The sequence below is a fragment of the Lepisosteus platostomus genome, chromosome 17 (assembly GCF_059453375.1).
Source record: "Lepisosteus platostomus isolate fLepPlt1 chromosome 17, fLepPlt1.hap1, whole genome shotgun sequence".
Taxonomy (NCBI): Eukaryota; Metazoa; Chordata; class Actinopteri; order Semionotiformes; family Lepisosteidae; genus Lepisosteus; species Lepisosteus platostomus.
In genome coordinates, this window is record NC_142627.1 from 18,954,830 (window position 1) to 18,981,369 (window position 26,540).

General features: G+C 37.2%; 5 protein-coding genes across 6 annotated transcripts in view; 3 read left to right on the top strand and 2 right to left on the bottom strand.

Moving 5' to 3' along the window:
• The first annotated feature begins 108 nt into the window (after positions 1-108).
• On the top strand, positions 109-7,092 carry haao (3-hydroxyanthranilate 3,4-dioxygenase). The gene is made up of 10 exons (XM_088609914.1): positions 109-625; positions 1,303-1,381; positions 2,733-2,816; positions 3,061-3,167; positions 3,499-3,588; positions 4,039-4,082; positions 4,317-4,462; positions 5,132-5,200; positions 5,289-5,371; positions 6,387-7,092. Exons 1-10 carry the CDS (start codon positions 537-539, stop codon positions 6,463-6,465), a joined length of 870 nt encoding a protein of 289 aa, XP_088466040.1. The 5' UTR covers positions 109-536; the 3' UTR covers positions 6,466-7,092.
• Positions 7,093-8,960: 1,868 nt separating this feature from the next.
• On the bottom strand, positions 8,961-13,397 carry LOC148646305 (transmembrane protein 229B-like). The gene is made up of 2 exons (XM_088609915.1): positions 13,214-13,397; positions 8,961-9,545 (listed from the first exon to the last, which is right to left on the bottom strand). The coding sequence occupies exons 1-2, from the start codon at positions 13,257-13,259 to the stop codon at positions 9,031-9,033; spliced, it is 561 nt and encodes a 186-aa protein (XP_088466041.1). The 5' UTR covers positions 13,260-13,397; the 3' UTR covers positions 8,961-9,030.
• A 2,862-nt stretch (positions 13,398-16,259) lies between these two features.
• Positions 16,260-20,076, top strand: LOC148646306 (hydroxycarboxylic acid receptor 2-like). 2 transcript variants are annotated; one of them, XM_088610104.1, is made up of 2 exons: positions 16,260-16,450; positions 18,380-20,076. In XM_088610104.1, exon 2 carries the CDS (start codon positions 18,531-18,533, stop codon positions 19,494-19,496), a length of 966 nt encoding a protein of 321 aa, XP_088466230.1. In that variant the 5' UTR covers positions 16,260-16,450; positions 18,380-18,530; the 3' UTR covers positions 19,497-20,076. The 2 variants fall into 2 exon arrangements, with proteins under 2 accessions (XP_088466230.1, XP_088466231.1); XM_088610105.1 differs by having other exon boundaries at positions 16,260-16,446.
• A 793-nt stretch (positions 20,077-20,869) lies between these two features.
• Positions 20,870-22,484, top strand: LOC148646307 (hydroxycarboxylic acid receptor 2-like). The gene has a single exon (XM_088610557.1). The coding sequence runs from the start codon at positions 21,013-21,015 to the stop codon at positions 21,988-21,990; it is 978 nt and encodes a 325-aa protein (XP_088466683.1). The 5' UTR covers positions 20,870-21,012; the 3' UTR covers positions 21,991-22,484.
• A 1,847-nt stretch (positions 22,485-24,331) lies between these two features.
• mta3 (metastasis associated 1 family, member 3) overlaps positions 24,332-26,540 on the bottom strand; it is a 72,349-nt gene continuing 70,140 nt past the window's right edge. The window contains exon 19 of the mRNA XM_088610558.1: positions 24,332-25,903. Coding sequence (XP_088466684.1) covers positions 25,762-25,903 — 142 coding nt within the window. The 3' untranslated portion in view covers positions 24,332-25,761. The remainder of the gene's footprint in view (positions 25,904-26,540) is intronic.

Sequence of the window (26,540 nt, forward strand, 5' to 3'; positions counted from 1 at the left end):
CCTAGGGTTATAAAGAAAGTAAGAGTGGGTGGTGGTGGGCGGTGTATTGTACATCATACGTCATAAATGCATGTTGATTTACGTGGCTATTTAACAATATGAACTGGGCTTTGCAACAGTTGGATGTTTTTACGTCCTTCTAAATCGCAAGGGTAACGGTTACCTATTGAATTAAATAATTAAGCCAAAGCGAAAAACGAAGGGGTCTAAATTATTGCAGAAATGAACTGTTTGATTCTTTGCTCTACGTTGCTGCCCATAATTCCGTTTCAAAACTTACTGAGGAAAAAAAAATGGAATTTAACCTTTCCTCCGAAACTCCTCCCTCGTTCTGACTTGAAATTCCTGTTCTGTATTGGTAAATCGATGGTACTTTCTACCCAGCTGTAGTGTAGACGTTCATTCCGTGTTTTTGAATTTATCAAAACTTTTGAGAAGACCAAAGATACAGTTTTAGTTCTTAGGGGAATTTTGTGCACTGCTGTAATTCAAATTCACTGTACTTAGAAATATAGAATTAAGCATACTGTATACTCATGGACACAGAAACGCTGATTGTCAATGTTCAAAAATGGATTGAACAAAACAAAGAAGCTTTCGTTCCACCTGTGTGCAACAAACTGATGTGAGTAAGAACTTTCTGTACTTTGAGAAGGTGCCCAGCTTGTATCCCCAGAGGGTAAAACTGCCAAAGGAACAAAAACTCCATGATTTTGTGTGGGCAGATAATGTAACAACAGGAGATACACAAGTGATTTTTTTTTCTCATATGCAGGCAACGATTTTCTTTTTGACCTTAAGTTGAGAATTTTGCGTTGACACACTGCAACTGCAGTTGTTATGGTTTTACGCAAATCTTAGTGGCTTGTATATTCATACCAAGGTGACACCCAGTCAGTGCGGCTGTATTATGTGCAGTCAACACCAAATTAACAAGTGATTAAACTACAGGAAACGCCTATCGCTGATTCTGATTCGCTTATCTTTAACTTTAGGGTATCTGTCAAGTAATGTTACAGTTGGCATGATATTCTTTTTGGAGATTAAATCTTTAAATTTATGTTTTCTATTTAAGTTTTAAATTATTTTTAGAAAATAGGTGCTGTGAACCCGATCTACACTATGTACAGTATACTATTTGATGCTGGGTTTCAGTTTTTTGCTAAATAAAATCTTTTTTTGTACATCATAGTTTGTGTTTCTTTCGAATTTACACCTTATCCATGAAAATCATTCATGACATGAAATCAAAGTAACTGTACTGTATGTATAATATATGTATACACTTCTTTCTACATGCAGGCACATTTCCCAGTTGAACATCATGTTTGTAGGAGGCCCAAACACAAGGAAGGACTATCACATTGAAGAAGGAGAAGAGGTGAGAAACCTGATTCTCAGTTAGTGTGAAATGTGTTGCCTGATGGATGGACAGACTTCATCAATAATGTCAGTTCTTTCCCTAGAGAGTCACTCATAAACAACTTTGACTCTAAGAATTGTGCAGATTCTGTTGTGTCTTTTAACATTAACAAACACATTTCATTTTACAAATTCAAATTTGTTTTTATCAAGAAATTGTGATCTCTCAGTCATGTCACTGTAAACAAGCAAAGAAGTTTCTTTAACGTAAGTAATACAAATACAAATTGTTTGATGTAAAAAAGGGATCACTTACCCATACCTATGACTATGACTGTATGTGAACTGGAGCCCTAGTATTAATTTTTGTCTTTGGTGTGTTTGATGTATTACTTTGTGATAAAGTATTAAGTGAGCTAGAAGACTTCATACCCATATTATCAGCTAAAGGTCACTATCGTGTGGATGCCGTAAATTGACCTTAAGCAATTCTGCGATATCTATGTGGGTCATTTGTCTCGGTGGTGGCAATTGTAAATGCAGTACCTGATACACTGTTCTGACACATTTTCAAGTATTCTGAGGACACACAAAAATTTTCAGTTTTGTACATTGTCATGTTCCTCTTTTCTGAGGCATTTTTGGTGAATGATTGGTAAGCACTTAATTTATTTCATCTTCAGGACAGTGAACTGGCCTGTTTATAACCCACAGTATGCCAATAAAATGTCAATTGCTTATAGGGTCCTTCTTCCTAAATTCCTAGTGCTTCTTGTTTTTTTTTAATTCCTTTACATTACCAAGTAAATTGAGAACAAATTCACATTTACAACCTGGAGCAGCGCGTTCACTGGAGCAATTGGAGACAGGTACCTTACTCTATAATACAGTAACAGTTTTCAACTCTGGATTGGGACCTGCAACCCTCCAGTCAAGAGGACAGAGCTCTAACCATTAACTTACGCGGCTGTCTGATTGTGCAGTTCAACTCAGCACTGCCACTTCATGCTCAAATTCAAACCAGCTGTGGTGTCTCTTTTCCTCTGAGCAACAAAATTGGAAATGTCTATAGCATCCAAACATTTTGTTATTGACAAAGGGAGGTTTATGCAAGTGTAGTAGACCAAGCGTCATTGAAAAACACCTTTCTCTTCGCATTACCCCACACTCCAGGTAATTACTGAATACAATGAAGTATGTTGAAGGGGGAAATTCCATAATACATTAGGAATATTCTTTTTGTTTCTCATTATGTTTATTACATTTGTCTGCTCAGAGTAGAAGTATCCTTCTGCTTATCATGGAAAAGGTGAAAGTGACTTAATTGTGTGGTCTAAGCAAACATCTCAACTCAGATTTCTATGCTGCAGCTATTTTACCAGCTCCAAGGGGACATGTGCCTGAAGGTGATTGAAAATGGGAAACACAAGGACGTGCACATTCGAGAAGGGGAGGTGAGTCTCAATCAGATGTCCTCAGGAGCTGAGCATGCAGTATTTATTAGTGTAATTAATCCTCCGGATTCCAAATCACAGTCCCTCCATCTGTCATTGTGAAGTTCTACATTGAATCTCATGTTTGTTCATTGTAGTTATAGTGGCAGGATGTGAATAAGCCTTTCACCCGAAAGGGAGTTCCATTTTTTGCTGCAGACGTGAAGATAATGGAGGTCCAGTCATTGTTGCCTGTTGTGTGCAGATGTTCCTGCTGCCCGCACGGATCCCTCACTCCCCACAGAGGCAGGCCAACACTGTGGGACTGGTGGTGGAGAGGAGGAGGCTCCCGTCAGAGACCGATGGTCTGAGGTACACTGACCCCCCAGCCAGCATTCTGCAGGCAGATTCAGCTCCAGCAGCTGTGATAATCGGTCCAATGGGATTCTTTCCACCAGAGGGCAGTAAAGGTGTGCTCAAAAAATTAACACTTCCAACAGCAGTCAATCCTAACTGTGGCTGTGTTGTGTACGACCGAACTGTGTCAAGCTTCTTACCACAGCCACAGGATTATAATCACACCTGAGATTTTCCTGAGTTTTTTTGGGGGGAAAGATTGCGCTAAGGCTTGAAGAGTACAGACACAAAGCTTTTTGAGTACTAGAGAATGTACGGGTGACTACATCGCTTTGTGATTTACTAGGTATTACATTGAGAACACCACAGATGTGCTCTTTGAGAGGTGGTTCTACTGTGAAAACCTGGGAACCCAGTTGGTGCCAATCATCCAAGAGTAAGAGCTGTTTCTTCTGGATATAAACTGTATTAATTGAGCACAGCATGTGTTAACTGTGCTGCAGCCTGAGCTACTCTCACTGATACACAGGACTAAGAATCATCCAACAATAATAATGACTGTCTCTTACCGACTGTAGGACTGCAATTTATTTATTGTAATTATTAGAATCTGGAACCATTCCCTTATTTTTACTGCATTTACCACTGATCTGATTTTGATGTGTTTGTATGTGGTCACAGTTGGGGATTAAACAATGTGAAGCATTACAGGGTGTATTTTTAAATTCGGGATGGATCACCAGATCTTTTTTCAGTGTCTGAAAAATGAGATAAGATCTGCATATCTACAGATAAGATCTACAGTTCTTTTCTTTATTGAATGCACATAATCTGCATAACCATGTTCACATGTCATGAGTAATAATGTTATTGTTTTGTCTTAAAGGTTTTTAAACTCTGAGCAGCACAGAACCGGCAAACCTAAACCAGGTGCTTTTACTAATTCCTGCATTTATTTGTATTATACAGGCCACTGTAATAAATATATCTTGTGAGATTCATGCCCCAGGAAAAACTAATGTAGCTCAATACATAAAGGAATACATCATTTATAGCATAGTGCTAATTAATACATCTGTTTTGTTCTAGTCCACACACCATCACAAGTCATTTTGTGTGACGGATTGTTGACTGTGGATGTTTGATTTGTGTTGTGCTTCACAGAGGAAGTGCTGAAACAGCCTCCATTTCATTTCAACACCACCCACGTGATGACTCCCTTTTCCTTCAAGGATTGGATTAACAAGCACAGGCAGGATCTGGCCAAGGGCCGTAATCTCGACATGTTTGGTGCACAGTTCGAAACAGAGGTACTCTCTCTGCACTCTGTACAGCAATGGACCAAACCATGATACCACACAGTGGTGCCATCCAATTGTAGTTGCTGACTTTTGGCACTGCTGAGACCAGTCAGTAAGAAAGTACACAGATGGTCAACTTGAAACCAAGAAAAACCAACCTTCTGAGGATTATGAAGATCCAGCAGAAAGATGCATTAGCTGAAAATGTCATGAATAACCTAGGAAGGTAGTTTTGCTTTCACAGGAAAACCAGTCTAAAATGTGTTTCCTCATTCATTTTGCTGTGTTGTAATTTAAGTGTCCATCAGAGACATTTGGTTTTGAATTCGGACTTGAATGCATAGATAAAGTAGGCCCTAATATACCTTATCTTTATGCTAATAAATATATAATATTTGAATTATATTTAGATGCTGAAAACTCTTTTTGAGTCACGCCTGAGTAAAAAGAGTAAAGGGATGTGAACGTAGTATTTATTTTTTAATGCTGTATAAACACAGTGAATGTAGGATATAATAAAGCAGACAGGAGAAGGATAATGGTCTGAGTCCCAGTGTGGACCCAGTGGTAGTGTTTGTAGTTGTATTAGTTGTATAATGGCTATGTGCTTGGATCCCCTAAGACACTACATGAAAGCACTTAGTATTCCTGTTAATTTCTCTTTATTATTTCTAACAGACGGTGTTATATGGGGCAGGGGAAAGTGAGGGATGCAAACTCTACGCTGACATATGGATTTGGCAACTGGTAAGTGGGTCTTTAGAAGCAAAGAGGAACTCCACCCAGTAATGGAAGCTTGCCAACTACACTGGTCTTCGTGTTGTTTGTTCTGCAGGAAGGAACATCGCAAGTGACGCTGAATGATCAAGCTTTCTCCCTGTCACCAGAAGACAGCCTGCTTATTCCAGGACAGTCTGAGTGAGTGAATGAGAGAGGAAGGGAATGGGGGTAACAGACCAAGGCCAAGTGTCCTTAAAGAGTGATTGGGAAAATGGCTAATTAAATTCCATACAGTATTCTCCCACAATCTCACTATTGAAGAATGAGGATATAAGGATATTTTCTCTGGCTACTAAGAGTAGTAATCACCACTGTGACTTTAAATTTGGGCCCTGTTAAAGCCTGGGTAACTACAGTAGATCAGCAGTATATTTGTTTCAGTGCGCCACCAGGGTAGAATGGGCATCAGTCAGTCTGCAGGTTTCTCATACTGAATTCAGTATTGGAGTAGGTATAAAATTTTATACAGATGTCAGTTCCAGATTTCGATTAAATTAAGACTAACCCAAATGATTCAGAATCAGTAGATCTACAGATGCTCCTAGACACATCATCAGTGATGCTCCTGGGTTTGTCGGGTGGTTGGGGTTTTCTTCCACCAGGTAACCCAGCTGAGGCTGATCAGACCTCGGCTTGTGTCTAGGTGGCACTAAACTAATCCCCATGAATCTCCTCTCTTAAGCCAGAGTCGTCTTGGGTCTCATTACAGCGCTTTGGTCGCTTTGGCTTGTCTCCTCCTCTCCCCAACAATGCCCAGTGCACTGAGTGCTGTAAACGGTGATCGAGCTGTAAAACCTTTGCATCTGACCTCAGCAAGCATGAACCACGCTTTGCAGCCCCTGCTGTGACCGTCGCTAACGTGTCGCTCGTATTTGATGAGTTTCCTTTCAAAGGCTTCCTCCAAACAGTTCTCAAGGGACAGTGAGCTCTAGTGAGATAACTTGTTTGGTGATCTCTGACACCAGCACGATGTCTGGTCTCAAGGTGCTGGTTACAATATATTGGGGGAATCTAAGCTGTTTCTCCAGGTCTGTCAATCTAATTTATATGATTTTAAAATTACACCTGAAAATATTTAGGTTTACGGCTCAAGCACCATTCAGCATCTTTTTTCCAACTCTCATTTTAATAATTACTGTTTTTGTATTCATAGGTATCGGTGGAAAAGAAATGAAGGATGCATAGCTCTGTACGTCGTGCAAGATCCAGAAAGAAAGAAATCTTTTTCATAAATCTGTAACTACTTACAAAAACACCAGTATTGAGTTCACTAATCCAGTTCACCAGACAGTATTGAGTTCACTAATCCAGTTCACCAGACAGTATTGAGTTCATTAATCTAGTGTCATTGCTGCTAATTTTTTTTCTAGATGCTAAACACTTTGGATTTCATCCCCAAAAAATGAATTGGTTTATATTTCCATAATTGCCGTTTCAAATTATGTGGAGTACCACAAACTTCTTTTACCAAGAGGCTTTGTTTGTTTCTTATTTAAAAAATGTCCAACACACAATGGAGTCTGGATCATGTTACCAGAAAAGTCTGACCAGTATTCCTGAGGCAGTGGTACACAGCTGACTCTTCCTGAGCCCTCCTGGGCACCTCCAGGCTTGCACTGATGTAAGAGAGGGATGTATCTCTCCCCCAGTTCCCCTATATTGTGTGTTGTCTGAGCGCTGTTGCGCCTCTATGTGATTATAGCCTTTTATGTGAACAATGTGAAATTACTGCTCAATTGTAAAATGTGAATTTTATGAAGGTGATGGTGTCAGCATGAATTATAAAGAAATGTGTTTATTTAATTTGAAAATAATTCCACAATGCTACATTAAAGTAAGTTATAAAGATCAAAGTCAAATCTTTCTTAAGGGCTGGTTTTCTGAAGGAACCTGTTTTCAATGACATGGAATCTGCAAGTACAGTATGTGATAAAAAATACATATTTGTCTTGTAAAACAGTCAAGAACTGATGGCTTCATCCAGTGCAGTACATTGTAGGGGGGGATATCCAAATTTTATTGATCACTATTATTTTTTTTAGCCTTTACTCAGAATGTTACAGAGAAGTAGAGTTGTTACAGTAAACATTTCTGTGAGCTACACCGCTGCTATTGAAGCTACATTGGTTACATTTATGCTTTTAAAAGCTCCTATATCCCTAAGTATGAAAAGGCTCAGTAATAATAGTGTGGACAATAACTCCACATTAAAGTTTCAGTTATAGAGGACTGAATTAGCATTCAGGCATGATGAAATCCAAGCTGTGAGTGAACTGTTCATTGTATTGTGACAGTTTGCATGATTTTACGAACTGGAGATTCTTGGGCACAAAGTAGATTTAGCATGACCCTGCTCATGCTTTGAGAATACAAGAAGCAGCAAAAAAAACTACATATATGAAACAAGAAACACTTGAAGACCTTGAAGAAGCAAATTGAGAGAAATTAAGATATTCATGTTCATATTATTTATTCATAAGTTCATAAGTCTTATAGACAAAGTTAGAAAGGAACAAAACAAGCCAAAAGAATCACAGGATATAAAGTTAAGATATACAGTACAGAGAAGCATCTAAATCAAGAGATGTTAAAATTTTACAATGGATAAATAAGACCACACATAATTCATTTTTTCGACATCCTCAATGGTATTGACAAAGTTAAAGCTACAGGCTTATTTAAAATCAGCATGGAAATAAGAGCTAGAAAACACAAATGGAAACTTGAGGGGAAGGTGCTTTTATGACTAAAAAAAGCAAAACTATACAATTGTGGTTGTAGCAACAAGCTAACCAGCAACATTGAAGCTGATACCCTGGCATCTTTCAAAAAATATCTGACTCATATTTTCAGATCGATTATATACTAGGAACCAAAATATCGACAGTGCCTTCCAAAAGTATTGGAATGATGAACTATCTTTCTTGTAGAATTACCTGGATATTTATCTGGGCTTCTCACTGTAAACTCTAATAATAATCACTTCTTGTGAAAAAGTGTGACTGGTAAGTACAACACCTAAGTAAATCAGTTATTTCCCTTTGAGACAAGTAAATTATTTTGAAGTTACAAAAGTAATGGAAAAATAAAATTGACAGGTTTCTCTTGTTGGTCAGATGTTGTTAGGTACTTAGACACTCATAAAAGTGTTGTGGCCATCCTGTGAACTTTAGAGGGCAATTTAGATGGGCCTAAAGGTCTCTGTCTTCTTTATATACTTCATGTTCTTACGAGAGGAGAAGGATCTAGTGCATACAGTACTTGTCTTGAGCATCTGAAGGGCTCTGCTCTTCCTGTGTGGTATATACCATACACGATGGCAAGGCTGTGGACTGACACTTCCTTTCCTAATAGCAGAGCTGTTTCCTTTAATGTGCAAAGCTATTTCCTTGTTCTTCTGAACTCACACAAGCACCCTTAAGAGCTACAACTATATTCTTGTTTTAACTATGGTATAAGGCAAAGTTTAAATGGTTGATTAATTATCTGGTTGTTTATTAAAATAAAGCTAAAGGTAATAAAATTTAAAATTTAAAATAAAATAAAAGTTTAAGGCTTTTTTCAGGCTAGTGAAACTAGACAAGGCTTGGAAACTCATTTGAAAAGCTGAAGGTGACAGTTCGTTCCAAGTTATGTTTTGAGAACTCAATTTACTTTCCCAGTACTACATGAAGATGGATTTGCTTTGTCAGGGTACTTTCTGATTTTTACTCAAGAGAGCCTAAGATTTATGCAATCCAATATTTAATTTATTTCACTTTTGACTGCAGAAAAGCAGCCGACCATAACAAGGATGCCTATAAATTTCTGCTGAGAATGTTATTCAGGTTGTTGTCAAGCCCCAGCTTCATAGTGGTCTTTATGACTACCTGCTCAGCAATGATGGACCCCAGGAACCAGTAGATGGCATATTCCATCGTCACCAACCCCATGAAATTATAATTGAAGGAAGAGTAGTCCCAGGGACAGGCATTGAAATAGCGCAGGATGAACCCTGTGCTGAACTCCCACAGGTATATCCACAGGGTGTAGATGACGGCCCTCTTAAACTTGGTGTAGTGCAGTCGTAATCGCAGGTACATCCTCTCGATCAGCAGGATAGATGTGGCATAAATAAAGAATGCCCAGATGCTGCTGTGACCCATGAGCTTCCAGGTGCGATTCAGCTTGAAGTCTGAGGCTACTGTGAATGTCACCTCACAGAAATAGCCATGCAGGCCATACAGGTACCAGCGGAAAAACATTCCCAGGGGCTGGAAATCAGCAAGCCTTTCCATCTTGCTACAGTCCTCTTCTACATTGGGTGACCTTACTGGAAAAGCGACACATTAGTTGATGTTAAATATACAGGAGTATAATAATGGAAAAGATGGGGACTGTGCAAGGAAACATTGTACCTTGAGTTCTTTAGTATCCCCCCTACTGTATATAAAAAACTAAGCAATGAAGTATTTAAAAACAACATCTCAACATTCGTGTATTTCCGAAATTGCTCTGCATCTTGACTATGAAGTAACACAAAAGAATTAAATACTTTTTTTTGCAAGAAATGTACTGACATGTGGAAGCATTAATGAAGCTTTTGATATTTTTTTTTTCTTTAAGAAATCATACTGATGCATTGTGAATGTTCACAGACCCATCCTATGAGTTCCTGTTCTGTGAAATTATGGAATGGATGCTGACTCATTGTTTAAAGTTAATATTTTATTCAAAAGCTGAATGCTAAAAATTCAGAGACATTGAATGGTAAGATATGTTTCAGTAAATGTCTGAAAAAACTAAAGATAAAAAAATACATTTGTGACTGTGTTTATAGAAATGGAAGCACCGTTGATAGCTAATATTCACAAATCCTTTTTGGTAAATCTCTACTAACTTTGCCTGAATGAGGCACAAATTAACCCACACAGTATGGTTTTGGACAGTAGGAGGATACTGGAGCACTTATAGACAGCACACAGCTATGGGAAGAACATGCAGACACCACCAAGAAGGCACTCCAGACTGCAATTGAACCCTTAGCGGGGCAGTGGGGCAGTAGAACTAATTAGAACAGCTCTGCAGTTGAGTAATGGCCTAGAAATTATTAAACACCTTATATCAACATTAAAGACATTGTCTCTTTACATATTTGTGATACAAATAGTACAATGTAACATTGCTAAAAAAAAGCATGTAATAATAAAAATAATAATAGGTGATGCATCATGCTCGCCTTGTTTGTTGAGACATGTGCAGATTTAGACATTGAAAACATCAAAATGAGGGTAATTCCCTGTGATTGGTAGATTGGGAACACAAGTACTCTTAGTTCAAATAGTCTTTAAGAACAAGAAAAATAGAACAAGAGTCTAAGATGAATAAAGCTTTTATGTTTTTAATCATTTAGCACATCACTGCCATAGTCGTCCAAGGGCAGCTGGAACTTTATCAGAAGACTTGCAATAATGAATTAATATATATGAATATCTTTGACATTTCACTTTGTTCTTCACTCTTTTCAGTCAATTTTATGAAAGAAAACTTATCCTCTATTATGATGGAATTATGCCCAATTACATAGAATTGTATCAGGACTGACACTAAGTACTAACCACTCCCAAGTTCCTGGAAGTGGAAAAATATCAAGTAATCAGCTGCACATCAATTGGCCTAACTGATTAAGAGTTCAATTAGAATAGCAACTTGAAGACACTGGGGTTCTTCACAACAAAAGGTCTAGGTTTCCTAAGCATTTCTAATGCTTGATTTTTTATTTTTTTTTACATCAACTACCTCAGCAGTGAGAAATGAATCACAGCACAACTATTTGTTTAAGCTACAAAGCCATTTGCTGCATCATAACAGTTTAAGTTGACACCAATACAAGGATGTAAAGGTTCCCTCATTAACCATGAATACTGCTTGATGTGGAAATACTAGCTTTTTCTGTAAGGCTCATGTTAGTTTTTGATACCAAGGAGGGAAAATACTGGCCATTACTCCTCCACCATATCACTTTTTCATATTTAAGGTGGTGTCTGCATTCATGTGTATTGTTTCAGACCCCCTCCACTATTCTGACATGCTGAACCTCTCAGGAGAGACCGAACAGATTTCTTCCCTTAACTGCTCTTCCCTTGTCCACCTGAGCATAGACACCTTGTGCCTCAGCACACACCCTCTTTGCACCAGGAAATGGAGCATCAAATTACATTCTGACTAACCCCCAGTTCAAATTGCACCAACCAATTTCTAGGCTTGAGTATTCACCATAACACACTCCTAACCTCATTTTCTCAGCTCGCCCTGTTTGGTCAGGGACACCTCTCTGTGACATACTTACACCCCTGACAGCAATAGCCAGGTTTGTCCTTTCCTTACTCTAACTGTCCCTCTCAATTTTACTCTGAGACCACTCATCTCCCTAGATTTTAAAAGCATAGTTATGCTAGAGAACTAGACTGCAACATCCCTCAATAAAGCATAAACAGCACTGAAACCCACAGGCCTCCTAGCCAGTTCTCTAGTTTAAAGAGACACACTGCCTCCAAACTGGAGCCCCCCAAAAAAGACTAAAACCCTTTCTTCCCAGCTGCTTTTGTAAGCCTCTTCAGTAGCCCAGAGGCATGACTAATTCCACACTGAACCAATCCCAACAGCTCTTTTCCTTCCAGTGGAATCACACACCCTCCAAATGCTTAAGATTGACTTGGACCAGCTGTGACTCATTCTGCAGGTTTTTGCGATTAACAGGTGGCCTTCTGGGCTCAAGGCCACACCATCAGACCATGTGTTTAAGCCACACAAGTTTTTAAGTTTTGAGGTAAACCACATTTATATCACTTGGATGAGAATTCTGTATTATATTTTTGCTGAAATAATGTCCCCTTAGAACAATTTAATCTGAATAAATTGTATGGTTATATTCTAAACATATCACCTACTTCTCTTTAAAAATATTTAAAAATATTTGAATAACTCTAAAGGGAGGCTTGAATTTTTTAAAAAAACACTACATTGGGCTCTGAGCACCTAATTAAACAGTGCTGTTAAGTTTAGTTATGTTATGATTTTTTTTTCTTATAAAAAAAACATTTGTCCCACTTTTGAGTGAGTCATCCTACTGATTCCACTGTGTGAAGTCTTCAGGAGTTAGAAACTGCTCTCTAATCACTCAGAATGCCATTTGATTCTTAATCATGGAATATTTTTTAACTTTAATGAATGATATTTTCCACCATCCATCTTCAATTCTTCACAGCTAGACCTAATTTACTTCTTATAAAAAACAAGTTTGCATTATGCCTTTAAAGTGCTGTTCCTCATTAGAAATATTATTACATGTCTGTTACTACCTGTCCTTGATAAAAGTTTGACCTGCATGTAAGGCTACAAATGATCAGAAAAGGTTCAAAGAAAAGGTCCCGATAAAGATAATCAGAATTACTTATTTTAGCCAATTATCAGAATCAGATATCGATAAGATGGTGCATTCTCAGGTTTCATTTACTTTTTAGTATTAAGATTCTACCTTGACAAAACTTTCCAGGTTTTATTTTTGATATGATATGTAACTCTTCGAAATGTTTCATTCGTCGGGTTATTAATTAAACTTACTAAAGGTGAAGTTCACTTGCTTCACCTTTCTGACGGAATTTATTTCTGGTCCATGCCCTAGCTCAGACTTACGGAAGCCATCTTACATGAAAATGGAAATGTTTTAACACATCTACATTTCAGATAAGAAATTTTATTTCATTACTGACTTTTCAAACCTAATTCAAAATCTGCCAAAGTACTTTCATTTGAAGGGATTCAGTTCCCTTATTTACATTTCAGTCTGGGTGCATTCTGGCAGTGCAATTCTTTGAAGAGATCAGGTACTGTAAACATTTGTACAAAATGAACCATTAATGTTACAGGTTTATAATCAATGGGTAAAGCTGATTAAAAATACACAATCTAGAGCACATTTAAAGAAATGTAAGTATTTACCGAGTTTTCCAGGACCCATTACACCATGTTTTTCTTTGAAGCCCATGCCTTCGGCGCGCGAAGAAGAGTTCTGTATTTTTGCATCTTACTTTGGTCCTTTGTATAGGTATCAGGGATTAATGTTTCTCTAAGCTAAATATTAATCTAGAATTGAGTCAGTGAGTGACAGAGACATCTCCATTCATAACCACCTGAGTAGAAAAAGATAGGATGGTATTCCTTATCAGGCCAGGTGTAATTAGAGTGTACTGTATCTCTGTTTGTTTAAGCAAAGTTTAACCTGAGGTGCAAATTCTTTTACAATTATTGAGGAGATGTGAACACTGCACATGAGATCCTGGTTTCATTTCACAATAAAAAGGAATGTTGTAATCAATGAAAATATTTGCCATTAGCTCATTCCTATTTCTTATTTTGGGTTAGGTAGATCATTATTTACCACGATAAAGCATGGACAGCAATTGTTCCTCACACATTTAAGTGTGAAACTTAAAATGTCTTCTTCCTCATTTTATCTTTTTGTGAAAATATTCTGCTTTTTTAAGTGAAGAACTAAAGCTTAACAAACATCAAGTGTAAACTTTTCAGAATTTCAGCATCACAGAGGAATGGATCTAAGAATTAACTTGCTACTAAAAGTAATATTTGTAGGTAATATATGAAGGATTGGGGTCAGGTAAAGAATAATCATTGGTACTACAGTTGTCCACAAGTACTGACATATCTTATACTGTAGTAGACATAAATGAGGCAGTTCCAAAGTAGATGCAATAAACTTGTAACTTAAGCATCAGACACAACATATTCTTATTTTGTTTTCAGTCAGGAAATGGGGTCAGGCTATAGAGTGTGAAGCGAAAGAGACACCCTGATGTTATTACCGAGAATGGCTTCACTTGTGAAAACAGTGAATATACAAGGTCACCAACTCCCCATTCTACAAAGCAGAAATAATCTAAGGAGTCTGCCCTGGATGCAGAGTATATTAGCCATTTGCATCATTCTGTTTTTATCATGGGCAGCAGTGCGGAGCAGCGGTTAGGGCTTGTAACTTTAAGGTTGTGGATGCAAATCCTGGTTGGGTCCCATCTATACCTTTCGGCATGGTGTTTCACTCAGATAGCTTCATTAAAATGCTCAGCTCTGTAAATGGGTACAAAATGTAAAATGCATTGGATAAAATCATAATCCAAATAAATGAATAAAACTGTTCCAGTCGTCTGTCTAAGGAGATAGTTCTGAGCACTGCACATTTAATTTAGAAACATTTTTAAATCTTGTGTTTTGGCATTTTATTTCTATTTATTATAAGGCATTGTGGGACACTTGAAAGGATAAAAATATTGTATTCATTATTATGGATAAATTTGTATTTTCAGCAAATTAAAAGATCAAATATAATGTAATTTCAGTTTTCCATTTCTGTTGAAAAAATGCTCTTTTGTTTTCAGTTTTGAACTTTTCATGCAGTGTAATTAGTGTAGTCTGGCTGCTTCTTCTGAATGGTACAACACATTTTTGTCTTTGAGGTCATTAGAACTTTGTTGTGCAGGAACTGGTAAAAACACTGTTGCTATCTAGACTATGCAGTATATTTTGCTGTAGTCTTAGAATAGCTGTCATAAAACAAGATTAAAAAATGTCCTTCCTTATTCTGCGGTTAAAAAACGTTAGATTGTCAATCTAATCAACACAAAGTTTTCTTTTCCTTACAACAAGTCTGAAACTCATGCTCAAAACATGCCTTTTAGAATGAAAAATAATGAATCAATCAGTCTGTCCAATTTTTATATAAAACACATTTTTGATAAGTTACCTACTATTTTCTGATTTTACACATACATTCGTGAAAACAAGCTGACGATTTTTACAAATCAACCTTAATAGTTTAAAACTTCAAGCACTGGTTTGTGATGGATGCACAATCCAGTTTTGTCTAGTTGAATGGAAATTAGAGAGAGGAGTTAATTTTCCATATGTACATGCACATTGGGATTCTTATTTGCACTGTTCTCTTGGAAACACTTTTCTCTTGGAAAGTGTACAGTACAATAGACAAAACTTTCACACAATGTGCACATTTCAAAACAGTCAATAATAATAAAAAAATGACCATACAACTCCTTTGTAGAGTATTTCTGTTATGTTTGGTAGTATTGCCACACCACACAGTAGATAGATATTTTATTGTACAATAATAATAGTGCATCTTAAATATACATAAACAATCCAATCAGTTATAAAGTTGTGTCAAACTAAATGGAGGGTATGATGACCGTGATGAGCTGAGAGTAAGTGTCCATCTTTGTTCTTTATCTACATTAATTTAAGTTAATTTAGGCATTTCTTTAGTGTCAGTCAGAACTAGCACAACTGGGCATCTGACCCATACCGCACAGCCACTTTGAGAAAAGATTCTCCAATTAATAAACTTCCAAGATCTTAATGAGCACAACATACTGAAATTCTTGTCTCATCTAGAATCCCCCTTTTGAAAATGGCAAAATGTTTTTTTTTCTTTTGAGAGCTCGATACAATAATAAAATAAAACTAATACAACTGTTTCCTATAGAATTTCCTTGCATTATTCTGAAGATGAATAAAAATGAATGATAGGTAGTAGTAAAAATAAGAAAAAAATGGTTATATACCATAGTTACATATTCAATAAATATTCATCTGTAGAATATTAATCGGAAATCAACACAAGCTGTTTGCAATATTCATTTGGTGTCATTATTTTAATTTTCATAATCCAATGACATCCCTGGCTGCATTTCATTTATTAATACAACAATTTTAAAAATAACATTTTAACACACATTTACTTGGGCAAACTAAATTCAAGATTTAGGCTTATACTTTTTTTTGCTGACAAAAAGACTGCAAACAAGCTCTTCCATGAGTATCTTACTGGTTTTAAAAAGCGTTCTTTTTTAAAGAAGCAAGTTATAAGGAGGGACCCAGTGAAAAAGTGACAACTCCTTTTAATCAACTATTTATATCATTTCCTTTTACTCCCTAAAAGGAGGTGTCAGATAACTTAAACCTTTAAAGAGCAATCCAACCGAGACCAGCTGTTACCTCATAGCTAACTGATTTATTAGTTCATAGAAATAGAAGATGGAAAATATGCGGATTTATGATATGATATGATCAAAGACACGAGCAGTGGAGGATTCTACTACTCAGCATTCTGAAGAAGCCAGAAAGGTGTCGGACATACTCTTACTGTAGGTAAGATATTCAATTTAAAAAATAGTATTCACTGTTGACATAATTAAAGAGAACATGTTACCAGGACAGCCTTTGTATTGCTTGAAACAATTGCTTCAGTGCCAGATTCATTTTGATTGGAACTTCTATTTTTCATTACTCGTTCCCAAATCACAAATACAAGTGGCTGTGAGCTGATACTATTCTAGCCGAACTGCCCCATTATATTTGAGTGAAAACCCAATAATCCAGTCAGTCCAGTTCAAAAGTACGCAGTAAAAGCTTGGATGAGATTTGGAGATGAGATGAGACTTTGAATTTAGATGTGAATTTTAACGTCTTATTTGCTTATGGGTTTTTTTTGGAATAATAGATGTAGTTTTCTATAGTCTTAAAAAGTCTACATGGTGGCTTATAACTAGCATAACACAGCACAGTTTTTATATAGACAGGTTTATCATGCTGAAGGTTATCCTGGTTTTGTAGTGATAGCTGGACTGAAACTCCAGGCATATCTCCCCATGGAGTGGCACACTAGTTATCCCCAACAATGCTGGGACTCATGAATACAGCTGAGTGGACTGAAGCAACAGGGGTAAATAACCCAGTTTAAGAGCACAGATCACAGAGTGTAGCAGGGAGAAAAATTAAATAAATGCAGATTCTTACACAATTATACACTCCAATCTTTCTCCACATGCTTTCTTTAACATTCTTCACTTGTTTTCTGATCATTTAAAAGATTTTTAACAGCTACTGTTTATAAAGAGAATTCATTTTCATTATGATGTGTAAAATTTAAACATCCTGACTCAGATGGCTTCCAGGAAGTTATTCATATGAGGCATTTACTGTCATTTAGAACAGTTTGGTGATAGCCCACAACCCCATGCAACATTTGAAAAGATAAAAAAACTGATAAATAGGTGATTAATCTATGGATAGACAAATAAAACATTTGTGAAATCCAGCATCTTGCTATCCAACAAACATCATGGAAATTATATGAGATTTGTGAGATATTTATCATCCTCTTTTTTTCAGAGTCTTACTAGAATCTAAAATTAGGTCTTAAAAAAGAAAAATGTTGAGCAATGTTTATGTTTGCTATTTTGTTGAACACCACTGAAGTGATGATGTGCTTTAATTAGATCAGGTCATTGCACTCATTATTTTCACATCTAACTTCTATTTCACAAGTACAGTAGTTCAAGTAGGTAGCTGCTTTGGCATACGAAGGCTGCAAAGGAACAAGTAAAGTTGTATTCCCTGCTGAAAAGAGAAACAAAGAAACAACGTTTTTGTTCTGTACACCCAAAGAAGGCCCCATCGCTGAAACATTGTGTTTCTTTTTTCTTTTTCCAGCATGTAATAAACCTTTACTTGTTGCACAATGTGTGTCTTCTTGGCTTCATGCTGCCATGCAAAAGTAGCACTAAGGTTTCTAAAAATGTGCAAGATGACGTATTCAGTCTTTAATGTTTACTGGAACTGGGGAAAAATTCTATGACAGCATTAATTGCACATGGCATATATACTGTATAAACATATGTCTAGAACTGAGTGTTGTGCCCCTAGTCTTCCCTGCAATCTAAAGAAATCCCCAAGGCTCAAAACAAAAATGTATCTGGAACAAATTGAAGATGAGTATCCTTTAACTCTATCAAGGCAGGATGGAGGGGGGGGGGGGGAGTTTTTTTTTATTGAGAACTGTTAAGTGGTCTTCAACAATATCTAATGGAACCACTTTCTACTGAAGTACTGTATAAACATCTGTACCTTATACGCACAAAATATTGCTGCTAGTTCCTTTGTAAATGAAATGCAAGAAAGTTTCTTAGTACTCACTTATCTACATATTCTTGTGCCATTCATTCTATGTCATTTTTTCAAATAATTTTGTATTATTTAAAAAGTTGATAATTTTTTACCCTGCTTTTTTTTACACAGATCCTCCCTCCGGATGCTGTAAAAAAAGGCTTTGAAAATCTGTTACTTAAGTAAGTGGGCTGGAAAAGCAGCAACCTTCCCATTTTTGCAGAAGTGAAGGTTCAGTTTAAAACCACAAGCTCAGTTTTGCAGTGTACACTTGTTTTTAACCATGGCTAACAACTCGATGCACTGTTTGTCTTCACAAAAGGATGTGGGCAATATTCTTCCTCCTATCCTCATCATGGAGTTCCTGCTTGGCCTCCCAGGAAATGCTGTGGCTTTGTGGATCTTCTGTTTCCGCATGAATCTATGGAAGCCCAGCACTGTGTATCTTCTTAACCTGGTGGCAGCAGATTTTCTGTTGATCATCAGCCTGCCTTTCCGTATTGACAACCTGATGAGGGGGGAGAACTGGGTGTTTGGAGATGCCATGTGTCGAATTAACCTCTTCATGCTGGCGGTGAATCGCTCAGCCAGTATCAGCTTCATGACAATCATTGCCATTGACCGTTACTTCAAGGTTGTCCATCCACACCATTTTATGAACCACCTGTCTGCAATGCAAGGGGCCATAGTATCTGGCTTGATGTGGGCCCTGGTGCTCTCTCTGAGGATCCCTCTGCTCACTAATCAGCTACTCTATGAACACGACAACAGCTCCCTGTGTCGGAGCTTCAGCTCCTACAAGGAATACAGCTTTGGAATCAAGTTGCACTACGTACTATATATTGCTGAGTTCTTCTTGCCCTTATTCCTTCTGCTCTTCTGCACTTTCAAGATTGTCTGGATTCTCAAGTTTCGGAAGATGGATAAGGACCGCAAGGTTAGACGAGCCATTGTGGTCATCGGGGTCATCGTTGGAGTATTTGCACTCTGCTTCATGCCCGGGATTGTGACCGGTATAGTTACCCTTCTCATCCAGAAGTACAGACCAGGTGATTGCGTTTCATTCTTAACTGCGTCCAGTCTTTTCAGCCTTTCCATAGGTTTCACCTATCTAAACAGTGCTCTGGATCCCGTCATTTACTGCTTCTCTAGCCCGCTGTTTACAAAGGCATTGAAGACTGCCTTCAACACACTGGGGCTGTGTCACCTGGAAGTGGACGGGAGAGGTAGTGTCACCAGTGAGGGGTAAAGGATGGGTCTTTCTACTCACAAGATTTCAAATACCAATGCACGGATTTCTAGAAAGAGTTATCTGCTTGCAAACATGCTTAGAAACAGTCATCACTAATTTGGAGGGTTCTTTATCCTCCCCAAAAATGACTCCCAAAATAAAGGTAATTGAATCTAATATCACTTTTGAACTTATGTCTTACAGCTTGTGCACTTTGAATTAAAGGACTTGACTTCTATGTAGACATCTGTGTGTACAATTTAGTGTGCTATTAATATGAGATGGCAGCCTATATATCAGGACATGGCCATTTTGAAGGCCATTTAGAAATAGTTAAATAGGAGACCATGTTGTGTAAAAAAGTACTTAGTTATCAAATACTGCTTTACTACAAAGCCTTTTCAGAAGAGTATATGATTTTTTTGTTTTTCAAAACTTTCCTTTGCATTTTGTGGTTTGTGGTCTTAAAAAGTTGCAATTAAAAGCTATGCAAGACAACAGCAAATATAATGTTTCTGTCATTGAGGAAATCTGGATTTAATTTGTGTGAAATGAATGTAAATGTAAATCTAAAAATAAATATGTAAATAATGTGCAACTCTATGTGTATTTCAGTTATTTCTTAACTATTTAAACACCTGTCCTTAAAAAATAGATTTTTAGACTGAGTTAATTTGTTTTGTATATAGAATGATTTTATAAGACACAAATAATATCTGTACTAAAATGTATATGATTTTTAGCATCCACTAACAAATGCTAATAATAAACATAATTATACATTTGTTTAATTTATCTTGATGTTATCAAAGTAGAAATCAACAGAATGTTATTTTTACATTAATTAGAACAGAAATATAAAACAGTGGAGGATGTAAAGAATTCAATTTATTCTAATTCTGTTTGATTCAATATCAATCAGCTGAAGTTATGCTTCACTGTGGCCATAACTTTACAATTAAAACTATATTACTCAAGAAATCTATGAAGTTAAATGCAGTGAAAGCGAGACTGTGATCGGTATGAATAGAGGCTTTCTTGTCAAAATAAAGTTTTCATTCCTTTGATGCTCTTAAGGAGGTGATAAAATTAATGTGTGTGAAAGAACACAAGTGCTGCAAACGTTCATACCGGTAAACTTAAAACTATATGCAACCCCTGAAAATGATTTTAAACACATAGTAATAAATAGCTTTTCTATTCTACTTTCAGCTTCTGTACAGAACTGCAATACATCCTGTATACTTGGAAACAGGATGGCCATTACTGCGCAACATTTGACAGACCTATCAGAAAGACGTGCTAAAAATGTTTGCTTGTGACACAACCTATTTCAACACACTTGTCGGAAATTTATCCAAACCACAAATCTTCCCCAGCAAGCCTTTGTATGTGTATAAACACTTATCACTCTTTGGTTCACTCATTATAAAAAGAAGTGGGCAAGAGACGCTTCTTCAGCACTGCTCTATGTTCTCTTCTCAGTGTATGAGCGTGAGTTTCTGCTGGGATCTCTAGAGAACCTTATTCTCATATGGCAGGAAACAACTCATTATTCTACTGCGCTGAACCACACAAGAATGTTGGGAAGGTCCTGGTGCCAATTCTATCCTTAGAGTTCATTTGTGGATTGGTTGGGAATATGTTGGCGTTATGGGTCTTCTGTTTCCGGATCAGATCTTGGAAGACCTACACGGTGTACATGCTCAATCTGGTCATCGCAGACCTCCTTCTCATCGCCGGCCTGCCTCTCAGAATCATTAACTATCATGAAGAGGAGAACTGGACTTTCTCCGAACATACCTGCAGGATCAACTTATTCATGCTGGCCATGAATCGTACAGCCAGCATCTGCTTTCTCACCACTGTGAGCATTGACCGATATTTCAAAGTCGTCCATCCGAGGCACCGTTTCCACGTCACTACGCTAGCTGGAGCAGTGAAGGTGGCATGCCTGCTGTGGGTACTGACCATCCTCATGTCCATCCACCTCACCCTGGCCAAGCTAGTGGACATAAATCCTCAGCAGGAGAAAAACTTCACGCTTTGCAGAAGTTATAGCTCCTACCGAAATCCGACCCCTGGCATGATCTGGCATGGTGTACTTTTCTTCATGGAGTTCCTGGTAGCATTTAGCCTGATCACCTTCTGCACTTTCAGCATCCTCTGGCAGCTGAGGCGCATCAAAATGGACTCACAGGCAAAGGTCAAGCACATCCAAAAGCTGGTAATTCTGATTATGATCATGTTTGCCATCTGCTTTATGCCCAGTATTGTGGCAGCAGTGGTGGCCCTGCTGGTCAAAATTCTCTACCGTGATGACTGTGACAAGTTCAACATCTTTGGCCGTGTGTTTCATGGCTCCCTGGCCTTCACCTACATGAACAGTGTGCTGGACCCAGTCTTGTACTGCTTCTCCAGTCCCTCTTTCAGAGACAACGTCAAGCTGACACTGCAGTCTATTTGTATATGGAAGAAAGGATCTGAAGTCTCTAGCAAGCAACTGAGGTAAACGTTAAGATGTACAAATAAAATGTCCCCCTCAGGAGCTGGGGTGTAGTATACAGACTGGACTGCTCCACTGTTACCGTTGCTTTTGATACTGCCAAAACAAATTGTTTCATTTCCACAAGGAATTAAACAAAGGAAACATTTAATTTAATGCAGCATGTGCACCTGTACAAAGAAACCTTTTAAAGTCTGTTTCTGATTCTTCTTCAAAAGAGTATTCAATCTTCATTCGATTGAAAAACATACTGCTTCCTCTACATTGTGCATAATCTTCACTGCCTTACCAGTTAATTGTTGTGATGAACTATTACCTATTACCAATAATTAGCAACTATTAAAAAGTAATGTAAATTTTTTAATGGTCTTAAAAATCAGAAATCCTGGAAATAATTTCACACATTGCAGAAAACAAAAGTTTGTCCCATACTGTAAATCTACCAGATTTGTTTTAATTGCCTTGTAAAATAAAATAAGGCATTATTGCTTATTGATTAACTTTATTGTGCTGTATAGTTATTAATGAGCAGTTCAAGGAAGTCCTACTGTAAGATGTACAGAATATCCACTTTCTCAGTGTCAAAAACTAGGAAGTTAAAACCTAGTGAAATTGCTACACAAACCTATAAAAACTGCAACAAAGAATATTCTTTATAAAGCCTGTTAGCTCCTCTATTCTAAATTGTTTTTTTATTGTTAATGTCAATATAGACATTGATTTAAATGGTTTGCATAAAAATATAAATACATACTCTTTAGAAACTATGCAATAGGACTACAAGTCACCCTTTCAAGCAGTGGAATAGTGTCTGTAAAGGGCAAGACAGCTGTTAGCTACAGTATTTTCACAATGGCTTCAACCAAAAAAAAGCCATGTACCACGTTTTAATGAAAACCATTGCTAATGGGATTTTATTTTAAATGAAAAAGCTGCATCTGCAAGTCCTACAGAATTTGCAAAAAATATCTGCTAAATAACTTTTTGCTGAGATTGTAGTTGTGTTCTGCATATTTTGGGAAAATTAATAATCCAGCTTTATTAAGTGGGTCCATGATATTAACTGTGTGGGCATGAACAGAATGCTGGTCTATTGTAGGCTTAAGCCTAGATCTGAGAGCATGAACATGAAGCTCAATTGAGAAGTGCAAGCAGGCTGAATATGCCACCAGAAAACCTCAAACACCCAGACAGAAAAAAACAACATCCTTGGCCACAGTGCTTCAAAACAGCCCACACCCTATTAAATACAGACAGCAATTCTATCAGCTGTTGTTTAGTGTGTTTCTCCATAGCTAACCAAAGACGAATACAAAGATGTGTGTTGGAAGTATAAACATAAATAATTCATGTATATACAGTGTAAATATACCATATTCAGAATGATAAAATTGCATTCAATGTGCACTCAAAAACATGCAGAATGACACTGTGTGACTTAGAATAAATGGATATGGGCACTTTCTGCCCATTCGAAAAAATATACCTGACAATAATCCTGTAAAATACGTGAAATACATAAATACATACAATTCAAGAATTTGTGACTACTGCTTGTTTTTTTTGTGTGAAAATTTCATGAAACACTGTTGACTGACAAGAATACACAAATATAAGATTTGATACAGTCATAATATTTATTCACCACTGTAAAATTGTAAGACTTTTTGAACACAATCAAAGTAGTCACAATTTGAGTCAAAATCTGTAAAAGGAATGAATGTATAATTTGTAATTGTTGGAAACTCATCTGGATATGAGATCACCAGTCTGGTGTCCTAACAGGACCTCCCTGCTAGATGCCTTTCAACGCACTGCGTACATTTCAGAGCTCAATGGAAAATTTCAAATGCATTATACTTTCTGCTCAATTTTCTTTCATGTTGGTTATAACATTCTTGCCACATTATACTCTTAAGTGTTTAGTTTTTAAGTGCTTCTTCAATAATAATTTTCATTATATACATTTTGTATGCAATGTAACAAACAGAATGTCATATCCGCTTCCTTCATAATACAAGCTAAAGCTTCCAGTAGTCATGAAGGTTAATAAAAGCTCTCCATCTTTAGTGTGTATTACATAATGCTCAATTTGGACATTTTGGTCCTTGATGCCCGTTTCCTGTCCTTGCTTCTTGTCCATCGTCTGCTGTGTCTCTGAGCCATCATAGAAGAACGTAAGAGTTCACACATCTTAGAAATTATGGGTCCACCAATCTGCTTTCAGAGCTTAAGATAAAGGGTCACACTTCTACTTGTGCATGGTTTTCACAAAGATACTGTAAAGGCATTGCATACTGAGAGGTGAAAAGAGAAACTGAGAATCATAATCAGACACAGACAGGGGTTTAATCAAACCAGCACTGGTTTTAATTTGATCTGAATGCTTGATCCTTAGCAAAAGCTGAGAAGTACAATGTATGTTGATGGCAGTGACAACCTGGAAATAAGTGGACAGACAAACCTCATCCTAATTCTTCATTACTACCCTAGAAAGCACATCAATGGAGAACATCCCAAAAACATGGAGAATAAAGGAGAAATAGCCAAAATAAAATCAATTCAGAACACTGAAAGCATTAAAAATTGAAGTGGTTGCACAAATGTGACTTTATCTTTTACTGGTTTCAGTTAAGCTAAGTGGATGATACTTTCTGGTCCTTCCTTTGTAGGGATTAATGCATAGTTAATTTTAATTAAGATTTTCAATATGTTGGGAATAATGTCGCCTCTTCTTGACATTACTTATATACGGGAAGAATACTGCAATGGAAAGCTGTTTAGTGGCTATAGATGGAAATAATCCCTTATTTGTTCATTGAAATTTTAACTATTGTATATTACAGAGTGATCAGAATGCTGAGGCTGCATACTTATGAAGAGTTATTGGTTTCATATGAGAAATAAGAAGTAATGTCTAATGAAAGAGACCAAAAAATGCAGGAACCCAGTCCATACCAAATCTCAGTGATACCACAACAGGCTCCATTTGGTGTCAATGACCTTTGTTTCAAGAGGCCTTGTTGAAAACTTGGGCTACAAAGGGGATGCACCCTATTTAATGAAGGTGTCCTATTTCAAAATCAATAGATTATCTGCATAGATAAGAATGTCAATAGAACAGAGCACCCTTATAATTATTCTAACAGGTGTCAAGACCACTTCTTATCAGTCCACTTTTTAAAATTTCTGATCACATTTTAAGTTTGATTGTCAGTGGTAAAAATTCAGAACAGGCACAGTATAAAGACCTGTTATTTTAGAAAGCATTGAAACACTTTAGCATACTGCATCAGGGGAAATGTTAAAAAAGGAAAATATTTTAAAAATACATCAGACAAATCTGACGAAGATCAAACATATTTACAGTCATTTGTTCACACTGAAAAGTAAAAGCAAAAAAAGCTTCCCAGTCCAATATAAGGACAGGAAACTAAACTTTGAAAAATACAGACATGCCTTCCAAAAGTCCTGCCATTTTTAGGAAAGAAATGGCCAAAATTAAGAGGCACTGAGCATTATCTTATTGCCACTCTACCAGGTAGGCTTTCTTTCACCTTAAAGACTGGCATTGAACACTGCACAAAATTAAAGCCTCTTTTATTCCAAAATGATTGTGCAATATTACAAAATGAAATAATGATGGCTGATGTCAGTACCCTCCTGATGTAACTGGTTGGCTGGTTTGGACAGTCCAGGCTGTGGGGTAGATGCCATTGAAGAGCTGGCAGCTTGCTCAAATGGGTGTGGATGTGTTTTAAGGACAGCAGGGTGCAGTCAGTCATGGATGATGATGGGTCCGTGGGTCCTGAGGCTCGGGTACGAGGGGCAGTACACTGATCTCCTCACTCGGATCTGCTCACACGGCTGTCTACATGCTCTTCTTAACTGGGTCCGAGAAAGCAGCTTCCGAACTCTCCTGAAAGTGCGAAGAGACAGGACAGTCAGAGGCATGTGGTCCCAGGCAAACACAAGACTCCACAGTTTTCCTCCAGCCATACAAAGTTTTTGACATATTTGTTTTTTTTAATTAATTTATAATACGAATGAAAAAGTTTTTTTCTGAAATCTCTTTAACAGAGAAAGTTGTGTTATTCTTTGTTTTCATCTGCAGAGAGCACTTCTCATCTGCAGAGAGCACTGTTAATCTGTTTATGTGGACAGATGGCTTTAAGAATCACTCTAAGTCTGGTTCGTCTCATAATGTTAAAGCACTTGTGAATGCTTTCTGCTGTTTGTTATTCACAGCTGTTTCCTTTAACAGAAGATATTCCCAACAGCAAGCTCCAATCCTCTGTCTCTTATGGGAGCCCTCCAGCCATCTGTCTGTAGAAACCAGTCTGCTGGTGTTCAGTCTGCACACAGACCAGTTCCACACTCAAGTATAAAAGACACCTGAACACGCCAGACCTCTTGAGCCTCTGGATCTGAATAAAGGATAACAGCACAAAGCAGAGGATAACAATGTTTCCCTTTAAACCATAGCAAGAGAAATCTACCACAAGAAGATTATGAAAGGCTCTAGAATTATTTTAGCATTGAATGCATTTGTCAAA

Excerpts from the sequence above, each read along its gene's own strand:
- haao (XM_088609914.1), top strand. The coding sequence starts at position 537 with ATGGACACAGAAACGCTGATTGTCAATGTTCAAAAATGGATTGAACAA. Across the intron at positions 2,817-3,060 it reads TGCACATTCGAGAAGGGGAG|ATGTTCCTGCTGCCCGCACG; the intron begins GTGAGTCTCAAT and ends TGTTGTGTGCAG. Across the intron at positions 4,083-4,316 it reads AACCGGCAAACCTAAACCAG|AGGAAGTGCTGAAACAGCCT; the intron begins GTGCTTTTACTA and ends TGTGCTTCACAG.
- LOC148646305 (XM_088609915.1), bottom strand. The coding sequence starts at position 13,259 with ATGGGCTTCAAAGAAAAACATGGTGTAATGGGTCCTGGAAAACTCG. Across the intron at positions 9,546-13,213 it reads AATGGGTCCTGGAAAACTCG|TAAGGTCACCCAATGTAGAA; the intron begins GTAAATACTTAC and ends TCGCTTTTCCAG.
- LOC148646306 (XM_088610104.1), top strand. The coding sequence starts at position 18,531 with ATGGCTAACAACTCGATGCACTGTTTGTCTTCACAAAAGGATGTGGGC.
- LOC148646307 (XM_088610557.1), top strand. The coding sequence starts at position 21,013 with ATGGCAGGAAACAACTCATTATTCTACTGCGCTGAACCACACAAGAAT.